The sequence below is a fragment of the Ornithodoros turicata genome, chromosome 1 (assembly GCF_037126465.1).
Source record: "Ornithodoros turicata isolate Travis chromosome 1, ASM3712646v1, whole genome shotgun sequence".
NCBI lineage: Eukaryota > Metazoa > Arthropoda > Arachnida > Ixodida > Argasidae > Ornithodoros > Ornithodoros turicata.
The window spans coordinates 183,585,301-183,601,536 of NC_088201.1; the positions used below are offsets into that span (position 1 = coordinate 183,585,301).

The following is a 16,236-nucleotide window of genomic DNA, read 5'->3' on the forward strand; positions in this document are numbered from 1 at the left end:
GCGATGGAACTCCCCATTCCTTACCTTAAGAATAAAGCTGTTGTTGTTCCTGTTGAGTGACATTTTGCACATTACAGATATGTTAAACTATAGGACTAAAATATCGCAAAAAGATTAGTAAAAGATCGCAGAAATAGTATGGAATACTGATAAGAAAAACTTCTTCGAGCGTGAAAAACAAGACTTCACAAATGGAAAGCTTTAGATACAACTTCTTTGCATAGAACGAGGAGGATTACACAACAAATATCCCATGACAGCGAGTTTGTTAGGGTCTTGCCTCGCGCTACAGGGTCCCCTTACAAACATTCGGGGCAAAAAAAAAAGTATGATGCTTTCGTAGAGACAGACGTGGAAAAGCAAAATTCACGGATCCTAGGAACTGTGGGCAGCCCAATTTGAGATTAAATGCACTTGTATAACAAAGTGGCATCGGTAATATCGTGCTGAGTTGAAAGGGAAATGAGACCAATGTGTCGGAGTAGGTCTTCGTAATTTTTCGACTGGATACCCGGGGTGTGACAGAAATACAGGGTGTTTATTTTTAGCCGTTAGAGAATTTTTATAAAAATCATGGTCCAAACAACAACAACTTTATTTTGACTTTGGAGAGTGGGGAGGTTCATCGCCACAGGCGATACTCTACCCCATTGCTGGTGGGAATGTGGGGAATAAAATAACGAGCCCCGTCACAATAACGATCGAAGTCCGATGGTGTCCAGAAATGTCAGAAGAGCTTTAAGCGCAGAGCGTTGCTGGGCTGGATTAGGCCAGGAACCAAGTAATTTCGATAGGGAGAAGGGGCGAGAGTCCAGCTGACGAAGAGACTCGGAGAGTGTGGTTCGGGAAGGTTGGTAGTGGGAGCAATGAAGAAGAATATGCTCCAGATCCTCAAGCACACCACAGTGGCAGCAGGTGGGAGAGTCAACTTGTCTCAAGCGATAACGCCACTGAGCTGTAAAGGCCACATCGAGGCGCATTCGGTGGATTAATGCAGCATCGTGACGAGGTGTTTCGCGGCATGCGGAAAGCGAGCGTTGGATCAACTCTGCTCAACATAGAGGGGGGAAGAATGTCGGTTGTCCATTGGCGGGAAGCCAGGGGTGTCACAAGGCGTCGGAGAATTGAATGGCGGTCTCCTCTCAGCAGAACAATACGTTTCCGATACGACAGTGTTGCTTGTGCGGCGCTGTTCTCCTGCTCGTTCCCCACAACACCACAATGGGCTGGAACCCACTGGAGAACTAGCCTGTGGCCTGCTGCGTAGATAGTGTGGTAAGCCATTAACACATCTGTGACTAGGGGTGCGGATGGGCCTCGTATGCCAGAATTTTCAGTAGCTTGAAGTGCAGATTTGGAGTCTGTGAAGACTGCCCATTCCCGCGGTGTAAAATCAGCGATGTGTTGTAGAAAGAAAATGATGGCATAGAATTCCGCAGCTGACTTCCGTAGCGACTTCCGTGCACTACGCCTTCGGATGGTATGACGAATGCTGAGGCGGACTTGTTGTTTCGGGATGCGCCATCGGTATATGCTGCCGTAAACGTAGAAAACTTCTCGTCTACCAGAGCATGAAAATGGGCTCGGAGGACTTGAGGGGGGACCTGATCCCTTCTTTCCAGAAGGTTAGGAAGGCGTACAAAAGTGGGCGGTACCGGTAGAGACCAGGGGCTTCCGGCGGTATAGTGTCCTTAGTTATGAAGCCAGTGAGAGTCTGGCGTGTCCTCTGCGCTACTCGATAGAAGTCGCTTTCAGGGCGGTATCGAATTTTCCTGAGGAGCAGGTGGCGGGGAATGTGAGCACGCAAACGGAGGAAGTGCCGAGCCGTTTCATGTTCACGGAGAACCTCAATCGGGAGCTCACCAGCTACAACCAGTACTTGCCGTGTTTCAGCCATTCTTGGAACTCCGAGGCATCGACGAAGGCTTCGAGCAAACAGGGACCGAAGTGTATTTAATGAAGTTGTTGATATCTTGTGCAGAATAGGAAGGCTGTAAAGCACAGTCGCTCTCACCAATGCCGCGTGAACCGCGAGCAGGGAACGCTGATCACAGCCCCATCCTGAGCCAGAAAGATGTTGAATTGCGGGGAGCCATCGCTGCACTTTAGTTTGAAGGTGTTTAATGTGCCGAGCCCAGCGCATGCCCGAGTCGATTACCACGCCAAGGAAGCGGTGGAAGCGTACCGGCTCAAGCTTCTTTGTACCAAGCCAAAGAGGGAAATTGTCCATAGCTTTGCGCGTGAAAGGGAGCTCGACACACTTTTCGGGTGAAAGGTCCATGCCAAGGTGCGTGAGGTACGTATGGATATTACTTAAAGCGAGCTGCAGGCGGCGCTGTATGGCTGGGCGTGATTTTCCTACTGTCCAAAGGGCGACGTCATCTGCATACACGGAAAACGACACTTTACGAGGAATTACTGATTGTAGGCCGGCCATCACCACGTTAAAGAGTGTCGGGCTGAGAATGCTTCCTTGGGGGACTCCTTGTGGAACAGGATGCTGAGGGATTTGGCCTTGGGACGTACGAACAGCGACAGTTCGGTCCGTAAGGAAGTCTTGGAGCCAGATGAAGAGCCGACCGGATACCCCGAACGAGCGCAAGGCGTGCAGCACACAAATGTGCGAGACGGTATCATATGCGCGCTTGATGTCGAGGAAAACCGATAGGACGATCCGTCGATGGGCACGAGCATGTTGAACTGTAGAGACTAGGTCGAGAACTGGATCCATGGAGCTTCGGTGGCGACGAAATCCAGCCATTTCGTGAGGGAACGCATGTTGTTTTTCGAGCCACCAGTCGAGGCGATGCAAAACAATTCTCTCCATCAGTTTCCCCATACAGCTTGTCAGGCTCACAGGGCGAAAGGAGGATAGCGCATTTGGGGGCTTGGCTGGTTTTAGGATGGGAACAACCAATGCCTCATGGTCGATCCATTGGTGGACCCGACGGAAATGCGTTAACATTAACAATTGAAGGCCCTTTGGGAACACCCCTTCACAACGCTACACAACGCTTCACCCAACCTTCCTCCGATTCAGCTTGGCGGCGCCGTTCTTTCCTCAGCCTTCTTTCACCGCCGCTCCTCCACACAGCTTTTATAACCCATAGCGCGCCCACGCAGACACGTCCGAACTTGCTGACTTGCTGACCGAACTTGCTGAAGGTGCTGAGAGTAGTGCTTGCTGACCACCACAGTTGCACTACCGGCGCGCCGCGTCGCGCTCTGCACGTGCCCCCTCCTTTTATCCTTCCCTCTCCACTCACCGCGTTCGCCGTTCTCCTCTCCCTGTGACCTATTTCCGCGTGCGATCCACCTGTACGCTCCTTCTCCACTGCGCGCCTCCTCTCCCCAACCTTCTCTCCTCCTCTCCCCTCGGAGCTTCTATCTCCACTCCGTGGCTACAGACAGACCACGCCGCGATTCGTTCGTAGCGAGGACTGTAATGCTAACATATTAAAAAGGTGTGTGAGCAGCACATATATCGTTTTTTCAGTTGAGTTCTACGACCAGCCCGACATCCTCTTGAAGTAAGTGTGCAACTATAAGATGAGTAGTTACATAAAATTCATTAATTAACTTTTTAATTAGGGGATTTCGGGCAAAAGCGAGATGGCCGTTTGAGAGACGTCCTAGCGCAAGCCATTTCACGTTTAATAAATTCTGAAACACGCACATACGTTAAAATTTTCATCCCCGAATTTTGATATGCAAATGAATCGATATCGAAACCGCGGCGAGTACGGCGCTCATAACACGTCAGAGGGCCATGTGGCTTGGATCAATATACAGGGTGTCCCAGAAAACGTATCATTGAATTATAATAAAAAAACTACACCACCTAGAGTCATGCGGTCAATGGCATTTGTTCTTACTGGGTTTTTGCCACCTCCTCGTGTGAATGTCATGTACTCCAAGTTTAATTATGTAAATATTTGCGAGCGTAAGTCGGAAATTTGCCTAGTAAAGGTCACTTTTTTACCCCACCAATGTGAACAGCATGTCTAATTTAGTCAAATTAATGATAATTGACAGGGATGTTCAGAAGCTATCCCATCGGAAAAAATAGCCAAACATCATGCTCTACGTAGGTCGCACAGAATAGCGCACGATGAATTTTTCAGCGCAATCTTTGTCAGTCCGACGAAAGGAGGTTGGAAACCCAGCCCTCCCCGACATCGCAGAAAGAGATAAAACAGGCACGGCTTATCACGTCCGACTTTCGCTGGGGTAATGCTTTCCCTCTCCCAATTTAGGAACTGTTACTTTTTCTACTATCACTCTGTGGGCTGGCTTCGGAACCTGCTTTCGTCGCACTACGAGCGATTGCGCTCAAAAAGTCATCGCGCGCTATGGTCCGGTGCTCCGAAACGCATGATATTCGGCTATTTTTTCCGATGGGATAGCTCGTGAGTATCACTGTGAATTATCATGAATTTGAGTGAATTCGGCACGCTCTTCATATTGGTGGGGCAAAAAAGTGACCCTTACTTGGCAAATTTCCGAGTTCAGTTCGCAAATATTTACATAATTAAACTTGGAGTACATGACATTCACATTAGGAGGCGGCAAAAACCTAATAAGAACAAATGCTGTTGACCGCACGATTCTAGGTGGCATAGTTTTTTTATTATAATTCAATGACACGTTTTCTGGGACACCCTGTAGATGAGTGGAGTAGGTGCTGCTCAGGTGGACAGATCCGTTCGCTTTTAAGGCATGCTTCTGTCGCAGAAACGCGTTCGTCAGCGAAGGCGATGCGCTCCTGAGTAGATTTGCAAAAAAGCCGGAAAAATTGATTGAGCGTAAAAAAATGTTTTTCCTGTTTTTCCGGAAAAATTGGAAAAATATAAAAATATGTCGTGCGCAACGAAAAGTGTTTGTTTTCTATCAGGAAACAAGAAATAAAAACAAAATGAACACACCCACATACACACGTTCAGGAATCAGGATGCATTATTCCGGTCCCTCGCTATCTGAGGAAATGTCTCCAGTACATCTAACATCACGTATGCCTTCGCTCTTCTTTTTGAAGTTCAGGTAGGAGTGAACAAACTCCCGCTTTCCAAGTCTGTCATTTTTCAGTCGGTTCCTAACTGCTGCGTGGATGTTGCCAAAGTCTGGCCAGTTCCGTTCACATGCAGCCGACGGAGGCGGGATCTTCAGAGGCGAGACGCAATGTCTGTGAGTTGATGCGACGTGCAAAGACTGTCCCACCATACAGAGGGGGAACTATGATCCGCTGATTGCCACAGCGAAGGTCTGCTCCAGATTCCACTCGATGTGCGGCATTCCGCGAGGTTCGAGAGCACTTTCCCAACTTCCTGTCCACGACATTGACATTCCTGGGTGAGCCAGTCCATAGCGTCTACCACTTCAGAGTCATCAAGGTGTCTCCCTTTGTACCGATGGTCAACAATGTTCGCGGCTGCGTGTATTGGCTGAAGACAGAAGAGCTTACGGTTGTTAACAACGTCTGTAACCTTCTGTAAGTCTTCATCCGCGAGCTTCAAAACCGGAAGCTGAGATACCATCGCCTGCTGATTGTTCCAAAATGCATCTGGCATATCAGACAGGTGAGCTGTGTCTGCCTCAATTCTGGCAATCTCGTCGCACGTCGGCTTCAAGTGAGAAAAGCAAGGAAGGCTGGTCCAGAAATACTTGTTGTCGAGAACAACATCTCTTATGGGCTTGCTGACACAAAGATCCTCTGAACTAAAAAAGGTCCTCTAAAACACTCTCCTGTAAGGGTTTCTTGTTTTGCAGGAGGCTTTCAAATCACAACACAATCCCTCCCCACCTCGTCATGCTGAGCAACTTGAGCGTGATAGGAAATGTTTTGCCTTGTTTCTCTTTGAATGTCGCAGCAACTACATGCGTCCTTTTAACGTAGGTGATAATTTTCTTTGCACCATCTTTAAGCTTCTTTAGCGGTTCAATCTTGGCAGTGCCATTAACAAGAAGGTCAAGTCTATGTGCAGAGCAGCCCGATGGAGTTACACACCATGGGGCTTCACCATTTTCTAGGTGGCCTTCATGTTGCTGGCATTACCCGTGACAAGAGCAACCACCTCCTCAGCACCCACACTTTCTATCACGCAGCAGATTTCTGTGCCCATATATTCCGCAGTGTGTCGGTTGCCTCCTGAGATCAACGACTTGTAGAACACAGGCTGGGGAGTTGCCACAACGAAGTTAAGGATGGACTTGCCGCGGACCTTCGTCCACCCATCCGTCAGTACTGTGAGACTGAAGCGCTGCTGATAATGCTGTCGATTTCAAGTTGAGCCCTCTGGTATTCAGAGGGCTCAACTTGATGTCAGCATGTATCGCGTCGACATTTTGAACGAATGCCTTATCACTCGAAATAAAGACCCCCAGTGCTCTAAACTATAGGGCAACACCATAATGAACAAGACGTCAATTATAGAAGGGATTTGTAACAGGAACAGGACGGGGCTTATATGATTTGTATGGTTTTGTCACGACACTTTCTTTTCTCACTTAAGGCGCTTGAAAAATAATAAAAGAAACGTTTTTTATAATGGGTTTGCAACACCACTCCTGAGGCGAGCTTTTTCGGTTTCGGCTCATTTGCATATCAAAATTCTGGGATGGATAGTTTAACGCACGTGCGTGTTTCAGCATTTTTAAAACGTGGAATGGAGTTGAACGAGGATAGTCTCTCAATCTGCTATCCCGCTTTTTCCCGAAATTCTCTAATTAAAAAGTTAATTAATGAATTTCAGGTTGTCATCTGGTAGTTACATACTCTCTTCCAGAGGATGTCTGCCTGGCCGTTGAGCTCAACTGTAAAAACAACATCTGTGCTGCTCTCAGAGATTTTTAATAAAAATTCTGTTAAGACTAAAAATAAACACCCTGTACAGATAATGCAAAATGTGAAGCACTTTCTTTTGGGCAACTTCTAGGCGGTGGGAGTCAGTGTTACTTAGACAGTTAGATAGTAAGGATGCGTATGCGAGGCGGGCCTGAACATATATCTTAAATAGGCAAACAAAAACATCAGGATTTGGGAATAGCTTGCATTTGTATGACAGAAGTCCTAGAGTGCGCAATGCAGATGAGCGTACAGGAGCAGCATGTTCACTGAAGTATATTTCGAATCGAATGTGTTGCCAAATCTCATTCTTAGGAAGTTGCTAGTGCCGTCCCCCAAAATGGCTAAAAGTAGTTAAAATTGAAAGTGGAAGCCTCAAAAGAGTGGCTGCCACTACTGTGCACCTTTTGTTTGTTACATGTTCTGAAGTAATTAATGCGGTGACAGACCCACCGGGTATTTCGGCGAATGCGCGAACGCGGCTAAGAGAGGATGTGAAAAGATGGATGGAGCGGATAAGAATGAGAGAAAGTAAATGAAATTAGGAAGTTTGAGCACCTTCTGCATAACTACTTCGCGTTTTGTCATCAGAGGCACCGAACGTGATAGTGGTTTGCTTGGTGCTTGCGAAAGGTTCCGATGCCTTCTCGTGTTTTTGCGACCTACAATGCTTCTGTACCAGCTCCCGTGGCATAGTGGTTAGGATGATCGCCTTCCACGCCGATACTGGGAGGTGACACGGGTTCGAATCCTGTCACCGGCTGTGCTGCTTGAGGTTTTCCCTGGGTTTTCCGAATACTTTCCAGATGAATGTCGGCACAGTTCCCCTGGAAGTCGGCCCAGGATACGCATACTAGCCCCCTCCCCCACTCCTTCCTGCTGTCTTCTCTCAATCTGTACGCCGCTCACAGCCACAGTTGCTTCGCGGTGCTAACACGGAATTAAAAAAAAACAATGATTCTTTATGTCTGACAGCCTCGCATAAATCTACACTTGCAATTCATGCACCGTGCCCTTGCGTGACGGTCTGTGACTGGACGCAGCTATCCCTCGAATACTGGCAGCATCACCCAGCTCTTGCGGTACTTCTGGCATACTTGGGAGGCATTTTGGAAAGCGCATGCGCCCGTCGCGTGAGAAAGTGGGCAAACTGGAAACAGCTCAACGAAACTAGCGCTGCGAAGAGCAGCAATGAAACTGCACGCTCAGCGACAGGTGATTGAACCTGAGCAGAATGGCCGGCGAAATGTAGAGCGATTTCATATTATTCTTCGACAGAGCGTCTACCGACACGTAATAGGAAAATCACGATTCTCGCTGACTTCATGAAGGAATATTCGTGTCGCTAAACACATTGGAAACTCACCAAAAAATCCGCTAATCCCAAATACAAACTTTTGTCGCTAGACAGACCCCAAAATCAGCTAAATTTAGCGACCTTTCCCCAAGTTTGGCAACACCGAGTGACACCAAGGTCAAGGTACTATTAAGCGGCAGGCATACAATGTTATAGTGCTGACTGATTTGACAGCCTGGGTGCTCAGTATACAAACGGCACAAATTTCGTTAAAATCCACCTCGCAGTTTTTTTTTTTTTAGAATATTCAGGTTTAGTAGTATGGGCAACCCTGTGTCTTGGCCTGGGACGAGCTCCGCAGATCCCGCCATGTAGGGTGGCGAACATAAGCATGCCAATAACAATGGAAGCCTACAGCGCGCGCCGGCTTGCCGGACGTGGTGCATTTTTGCATAGGCTATTCTCGTGGTAATTCTGCTGACAGTTTGTTATCATTTACACGATGTACCAATCTTCTTGCATTTTGAGAAAATGTATGTCGGGAACTCTTTCGTTTGAATGTTTGAACAAACTTTTCAAAGAAAGTTCATGAAGGCAGCCACTTTAGAGTCACTAAATAAGCTACGCTAAATAAGCGTAGCTTATTTAGTGACTCTAAGCCACTTAGCACACGACTTAGCCGATAGAGGGTTGGGAGACATGTAACACTGTTGCTCGACGAATAGGCGATTGCTTCCCAGCAGGCGTCGCCCCGCGTCTTTTCACCGCAATTTCAATCGTGATTAAAAATTTTTAGATTTTTCTCTCGCGCATCAAATTAGCAGTGTGCGTTTCTCTCGTTATAAGCTTTCAAATGCCCCTATTAACACCTTGCCTGCTGCTTTACCGTATCTTTAACGCACCCACTGATTCCTTATGATGGAGGTCAATTCAAATTAATGCTTTCGCTAGCACAGACGTGCTTTTTGAGAAACATTTTCAGTCTTCCACTTCTTTTATTGTGTATTTTTGTGATGCGAGAGCCATGCTCGTGCCATGAAGCAACAGCTTTTATATTTGGTAATCCATCAAGAGTGATATAAAGTTCTTTCTCTACATACACTTTTCCCGTTATCTTTTCAAGCATCTCGGTTACCTTTCATAGTTACTGTATCGATAGTAGCGGAAAATGACACTCACAAGTAACCAATCAATCTTACGGCCGAAAGGATCCCTAGGAAAGTTCCTGGCTTGTCCGGTCCGATCGCCAGATTGCTCTCGCTGCATACTCCTCCTTGTTTGTCCGCAGAGCCTGTGGGAAAGATAAAGTGTCCATGAAGAGATACCCTCCCCCAAAATTGAGTTCTCAGTGGATAACGGCTCACAAGGAGGCCTATTATCTGAAATATACTTATTAATGCGTTAGCATTAGAGTCCTTGCTACAAAATAATCGCGGCGTGGTCTGTCTGTAGCACAGTCGTGGCATCAATGTATTCATGAAGAAGACCGAGAGACACGGACACAGAAGACGACACACGTAGGTTCTCAGCTCTGAGAACCTACGTGTGTCGTCTTCTGTGTCCGTGTCTCTCGGTCTTCTTCATGGATCTATACCAGCTAGCCTGCACCTTTTCCCTTGTTTCATCAATGTATTGCTCCATAGCTTCATGTATTGCGTGCTGATCGAATGCATTGCATCCTGGACAGGTACTGGACACACGGCACAGCAAACATCAACGCACACGTGACCTTCAAGATGGCCGCGCCCGTGATCGGCGGCCAAACCGTTTGGAAAATCGCGTTTGTTGTTCCTGTGCGATGTTTTGAACATCTTTCGGCATAGTGCATATTTTACCATATTTTCGTATGGCCAAGTGCGAGGGCTTCTGTGTTCTCTTTTCTCTTCTTCTTCATAGAAATTCTTGCTAGTTTCGGGAAGGTTTTGGGTCCTCTTCCGCGAAAATTCCGCGAAGGTATGAAGGTACCTCTCGGAAACCGGACACGATTCTGGTCATAATCGAACATTTTCTCATGTTTCGGATCGGGATATTTCGGAGGGGTGTGGCGTTCAACTTTCAAGTTCACTTCAGCTTCACCTCGAGGGTCGCCCCAAGGAATGGCGTCGGAGTATACGTTCTTGCGCATGCGTGTTTCATAGGCCGTACTCAGCCTTCGCAACTTTCTTTACCGTTCTGAAGACGAGCGGCATAGAACAAGTTAGAAGATTGGTATATTCAGGGCTTTCACTGCACATTACGAAGATTTTTAGCGCATACTTATCCGCGCTCTGCTGATCACGTCATGTGGCGCCCGTGCTCAGGGACGATCGTCCAAGGCCGTTTGAGTAAGTATTTGCGTAGTCGGTATCTTATTCTCGATGGATCATCATTGCAATTCAAATCATCATCATCATTCAAATAAAGATCTGATCATCAGAATAAAGATCATTCAAGTAAACATAACATTGACTCATCGTCATTCAAACTAATTTGTTGGAAGGGAGTTGCCTCAGGACAGAAGCCGCCAAACAAATTTGTTGTTTGACAAATCACGACATTACAAGCGTAATAAAAAAAAACATAATCTACTTCTTATGATTTCTTGATAAGCGCTTTGTAAGTACGTGAATTGAGGTAACTTTTGAATGAGCACGTTCGGTTGCGCTCACTTATTACACATGATACACGAATATCACATACCTGGCCATCGCTTCCATTCGTTTCCTAGTTTCATTGCCGTGTCGTACCTGAAGAAATACCGACAATATAGACTCCAGATTTTTTTATTTTCTGTTTCATTCAGACATCCACAAAATCACTAATGTCGTTTCATGCATTGTTACATCTAGGAGTTTGAGGAATGCGGGGCAATTTAGACCATGACTTGCACCCTGCTTCTATCTTGGCTCTGAGAGTAAAAATTCCGCGACTTTGATTAATACGTTAATGCAAACGGCTGATATATCTACAGGACAAGACACACTGCTTCACAATCTACATCCTGGCGTTCCCCGAACGCAGGAAAAATGTAGCTTCACACAGAATGGTAGCAGACGCGCACATTGAGAGACTATTTCTAAAAATATTAAGCTTTCCGAACTTAGCAAACTCGTAATACAATGTCTTGATTAACTTTCAATAATGAACTTTTAATTATAAAAGCTACGAAGTTGTCCCAATGAGGACATCTGATCTCTTCGGTCGCCTGATACCAAAACCGTTTTCAGAACAAAAATCCGTTCGATAGATCGTTCGCAAAAAATTCGTGAAGGAACACCATTTTTTCTTTATTTTGTTCATTTGTCTCTAGAGACGCTTCTTTCCTTCACCCCCCAAAACGAGACGATGAAAGAGCACACTAGCGCCTCTTGCGTCCTGAAAAAAGATTAAAAGAAAACAGAAAACGCAACCCAAGATAAGGGCAGTTGCGATAGAGTCACCCGATACATTTGTTTTTGTTTTGTTTCCGCAAGTTAAAACTCATCTACGACAGATGAGGCGGCACTGTGCTCTTTCACTCTCTCACACTGGGGACGAAGGAAAGACTCGTCTTCGAAGATGCGCAATGAACAAAATAAAGAGAAAAAAAGGTGTTCCTTCACGATTTTTTTTGCGGACGATCTATCGAACGGATTTTTGTTCTGAAAACGGCTTTGGTATCAGGCGACCGAAGAGATCAGATGTTCTCATTGGAACAACTTCGTAGCTTTTCTAATTAAATTACCGCTAATTAATTAACAAGGGTCGATGAAAAATTGTTTTTGGATAGACCACGCAACTGCCAAACACGTACAGTTGGTTCCATTTGTGTCCAGCACTCCGTTTTTCTTTAGCCCCTGGTCCTTTTTCGGTGGGACACCCTGTATATATAGGTTCCATCGCTCCTATTGATTTCAAAACAAATTCAGCTGCTCAGAGACTGCCATGCGAGCGCTCTTGTCTGGTCACAAGTAAGGTGTCGTGGAACACAAACTTTGCTAAACAGTATGTATACTCATAGATTATTGTATCCACCCTTTCGACATTAATAGTATTACTCAGGGATGCAGTGTTGCTCAACGCCTGTGGTGTGACTGGAGTGACCCCAGCCGGACGAACGTGTCCATTTGGTTCATCCGTCACCCAATTCCGTCCTTCGCCAAACTGTCACTTGCTCCCCCTCCTATCCCCCTCGTAGCTACTGCACTGTCTCCTTCACATGAAACTTGATTATGCATCGCTGTTCCTCAGGTACAGACACGCTGCTCGCCGCCACGATAGCTGCCGCTGCATGTGCTGCACGTGCCGCTAACACGACGAAGCGAGCGTGCCGCCAGCTTCGATGAACCCTTGTTCAAGGAGCTCCTCTTGCAGCGACTCCCACCAGCTGTACAGATGCTACTCGCAACAGCCAACACCCTTCCCATCTCTCAACTTGCGGAACATGCCGATAAGATCGTGGAGGTGGCAGTTTCGGCTATCTCAACGGTCCAGTTTTCCGAAACTCACTCGCCGTCCGCCGGCTCTGTCCCATGCCCACTCCCCTCTGTACCAGCGGAAGATCACGACAGCGGCCGTCGTACCGCCCTTCACGAGCTGCAGGACAACGTGCGGAACATAACGTCTCTGCTGCCATCCGTTTTGCCACATGTGCAGCCCAACACAGATGGCCGCAGCGTCGCGCGTCGCCGTCGTCAGGCAAGATCCCCCCGCGAAGCCCGTCGTTCCTCGCCGGCAATTCGGCGCCAGAGCTCCAAGGTGCCAATCACCTTGCGCCTGGCCGGGAAACCGCCCCGGGGGTGGCTAACGGCGGCGTGCGCATCCTCATCAACCTGCAGCAGCGATAGCCGCCGTCTTTACGTCTCCGACAGAACGTCCCGACGCCGTTTCCTGGTCGACACCGGAGCAGAAGTCAGTTAAATCCCTGCTACTCGAACAGAACGGTTACGACAACCCATCTACCACCTCGCAGCTGCAAACTGCACCGGCATCCCTGTTTACGGTGAACGTTCGGTGACGTTGTTGGCCGTCACCGACTTGGCCTACGGCGCTCCTTTCCCTGGGTATTCAAAACTGCTGCAATTAAGCACAGCATACTCGGTGCCGATTTTCTGCACCATTTTGGTTTGGTCGTCGACCTCTGTCGCAAATCGATCGTGGACCCAAAGACAACCTTACGTACTCCCAGACATCCCTCTATTGTCCGTCAGCCTCCTTCAGCCGTCACCATCTCCTCGCTCCAGTCGCCTTTTACCGCTGTCCTCAGCGAATTCCCGTCTTTGACGAAGCCTCCGGATTGGACCCAGCCAGTACGTCACGACGTGGTTCACCACATTCATACAACCGGTCCCCCCGTGCACTTTCGACCACGTCGGCTTGCGCCTGAAAAATTCAACATCGCCCAAGCTGAGTTCCAACACATGCTTGCCATTGGAATTGCGAGACCTTCTCAAAGTGACTGGGCCTCTCCTTTGCACATGGTCCCTAAGAAAACGGGTGATTGGAGACCTTGTGGGGACTACAGGACACTCAATGTGGTCACCAAGCCGGATCGATATCCCTTACTCAATATTCAGGATTTCACCATGAATTTGGCCGGTGCCCGTCTCTTCAGTAAAATCGACTTGGTAAAAGCGTACCACCAAATTCCGATGGCTGCCGAAGACGTCCCCAAGACTGCCATAACGACGCCTTTCGGGCTGTTCAAATTTCTGAGAAAGCCTTTCGGATTGAAGAATGCCGCGCAGACGTTCCAAAGATTCGTCGACTCCATCTTGCGAGGTTTGCCGTTTGCTTTTGCCTACCTGGACGATATCCTCGTGGCCAGTGAAACCGAGGAGCAGCACGTCCAACACCTACGCCAGGTTTTCGCACGATTACAACAGCACGGCATCGTCATCAACGCCCAGAAGTGCGAATTCGGCAAGCTTTCGCTGGAGTTCCTCGGGCATCAGATCTCTGCCGACGGAATATTCCCCCTTCCCCAAAAAGTGCGAGCGATCAAAGAGTTTCCGCTGCCAACCTCTGTCCGCCAGCTACGTCGTTTCCATGGGCTGGTAAACTTTTACAGACGTTTCGTCCCGTCCTGCGCGGTACTACTCCGACCCCTCGAAGAATTGCTGAAGACCAAACCAGCTTCCTCTCCCACGGCACCTTTGCCCTGGAACGAAGACCTGCGAGCCGCCTTCAACTCCGTCAAAGACGCCTTGGCTTCGGCTACAATGCTTAGTCATCCACGGCACGACGCTCCCACGGCCCTCGTCGCTGACGCCTCAGATAACGCCATTGGCGCGGCTCTACAGCAAGAGGTCGACGGTGTCCATTTGTCGCTCGCGCTCTTCTCACGCAAGCTCAGTCCCACGGAGTCAAAATATAGTGCCTTCGGGAAGGAACTCCTCGCGACGTACTCTGCTGTGCGTCATTTCCGCCATTTCTCGGAGGGCAGAAGCTTCACCATTTTCACCGACCATAAGCCACTCGTCGGCGCTTTCTCGTCCGCTAGCACGAACTACAGCCCTCGCGAGATTAGGCACCTCGCTTATATTACTGAATTCACCACTGACATCCGCCATATCAAAGGGCCCAGCAATGCTATTATCGGACGCTTTGAGTCGTGCTCACGCTGTGACCGAAGCGACAGTCCTCAGCGCCGACGCCATTGCCCAAGCACAATCTGAAGACCCTGAGATCGCCCACCTTCGTAACGGTCACTCAACAAGCCTCAAACTTCAGGACTTGCCCTTGCCTGGCTGTACGCGGCCCGTTCTGTGCGACACTACCAATGCTGAGCCTCGTCCAGTAATTCCCGCTACCTTGCGGAAGGCTGCTTTTGACTCCCTCCGTGGCCTCGCACACCCTGGAGTCCGCGCCTCCACGGCGTTGATTCTTCAACGGTTTGTTTGGCCAGGAGCGCGCAAGGACATCCGTCGTTGGACATCCGTCATCATTTTCGTTGCACTGCTTGCCAGCTCAGCAAATGCCATAGGCACACCGTGTCTCCTCTCGCCACCTTTCTGCCTCCCAGCGCCAGGTTCAGCACGGTCCATCTTGACATTGCCGGGCCTCTACCTTCATCACAGAGCCACCGTTACCTATTGACCTGCGTCGATAGATATACGCGTTGGCCAGAAGCCTCTCCCATGAAGGACTCGACAGCCGAGACCGTTGCGCACACGTTCCTGTCCACCTGGATTTCGCGCTTCAGCGTTCCAGATGAAGTCGTCACGGACAGGGGACCGCAGTTTGAGAGACACCTCTTCGCAGCCTTCCTGAGCCTCCTCGGGACCGAGCGCATTCGCACTTCCGCCTACCACCCGGCATGCAACGGCCTGGTGGAACGTTTCCATCGTCACCTCAAACGAGCCATTACGGCCCACGGTGATCGTGCGAGCTGGTCGGATCACCTCCCGTCCATCCTATTGGGCATCCGCGCGGCAGTTAAAGTGGATTTTGGCTGTTCGTCGGCGGAGCTGGTATATGGAACCCCGCTCCGCCTGCCCGCCGACGTCTTTGTACCTTCATCCGTCCCCTGCACGGATCAGCCTGCTTACCTCGCCCGCCTTAGACAAGCTTTTGCTACGCTTCAGTTCACTCCGACCCGAGCGGTAGCATCATCACCTGGCTTCGTCCCGTCGGAATTGGGTACAACGTCCCACGTTTTCCTCCGGACGGATCGTCTTCGTCGCGCACTCGAGCCTCCGTATTCTGGGCCTTACAAGGTTCTGCGCCGTTCCCCAAATACTTTTGTCATCGATGCCCACGGCCAACATCATTCCGTCTCCATCGACAGGCTAAAGCCTGCATTCATAGACCACGCTCCTCCCGTTTCCTCCCTCTCCGGACAAGCCTTTCCAGCGCCTCCTACGCCCGTACAGGTGAAGCACGTCACCTGGCGTGAATACCTACCCCATGCGCTCTCTCATCTGAAGACATGATAACCTTCCCGTACCGTCAGCACACTGAGAGGGGGTCAGCTGTGGTAACTGCCGACGACGAAGCCGGTCAGTTGGCGCCGCCCACGCATCGCGCCTCAGCGCGAGGCCGTGCAGAATAAATCATTCTTTCGTTTTTGGGCTCGCTGGCCGGACGCGTCTCTTTTATCTGTAGCTGGGATAGTTTCCCACACACTCACTGCTTTTCT

The 16,236-nt window shown here is 49.0% G+C and overlaps 1 protein-coding gene across 2 annotated transcripts in view; it reads right to left on the reverse strand.

Annotated features, from left to right (window-relative positions):
* LOC135373791 (uncharacterized) overlaps positions 1 to 16,236 on the reverse strand; it is a 46,328-nt gene that overhangs the window by 16,694 nt on the left and 13,398 nt on the right. For both annotated transcript variants that reach the window (XM_064606861.1, XM_064606867.1), the window contains exons 6-7: positions 10,818 to 10,864; positions 9,318 to 9,429 (exon numbers count right to left, since the gene is read on the reverse strand). In XM_064606861.1, the coding sequence (XP_064462931.1) occupies positions 9,318 to 9,429; positions 10,818 to 10,864 (159 nt within the window). The remainder of the gene's footprint in view (positions 1 to 9,317; positions 9,430 to 10,817; positions 10,865 to 16,236) is intronic.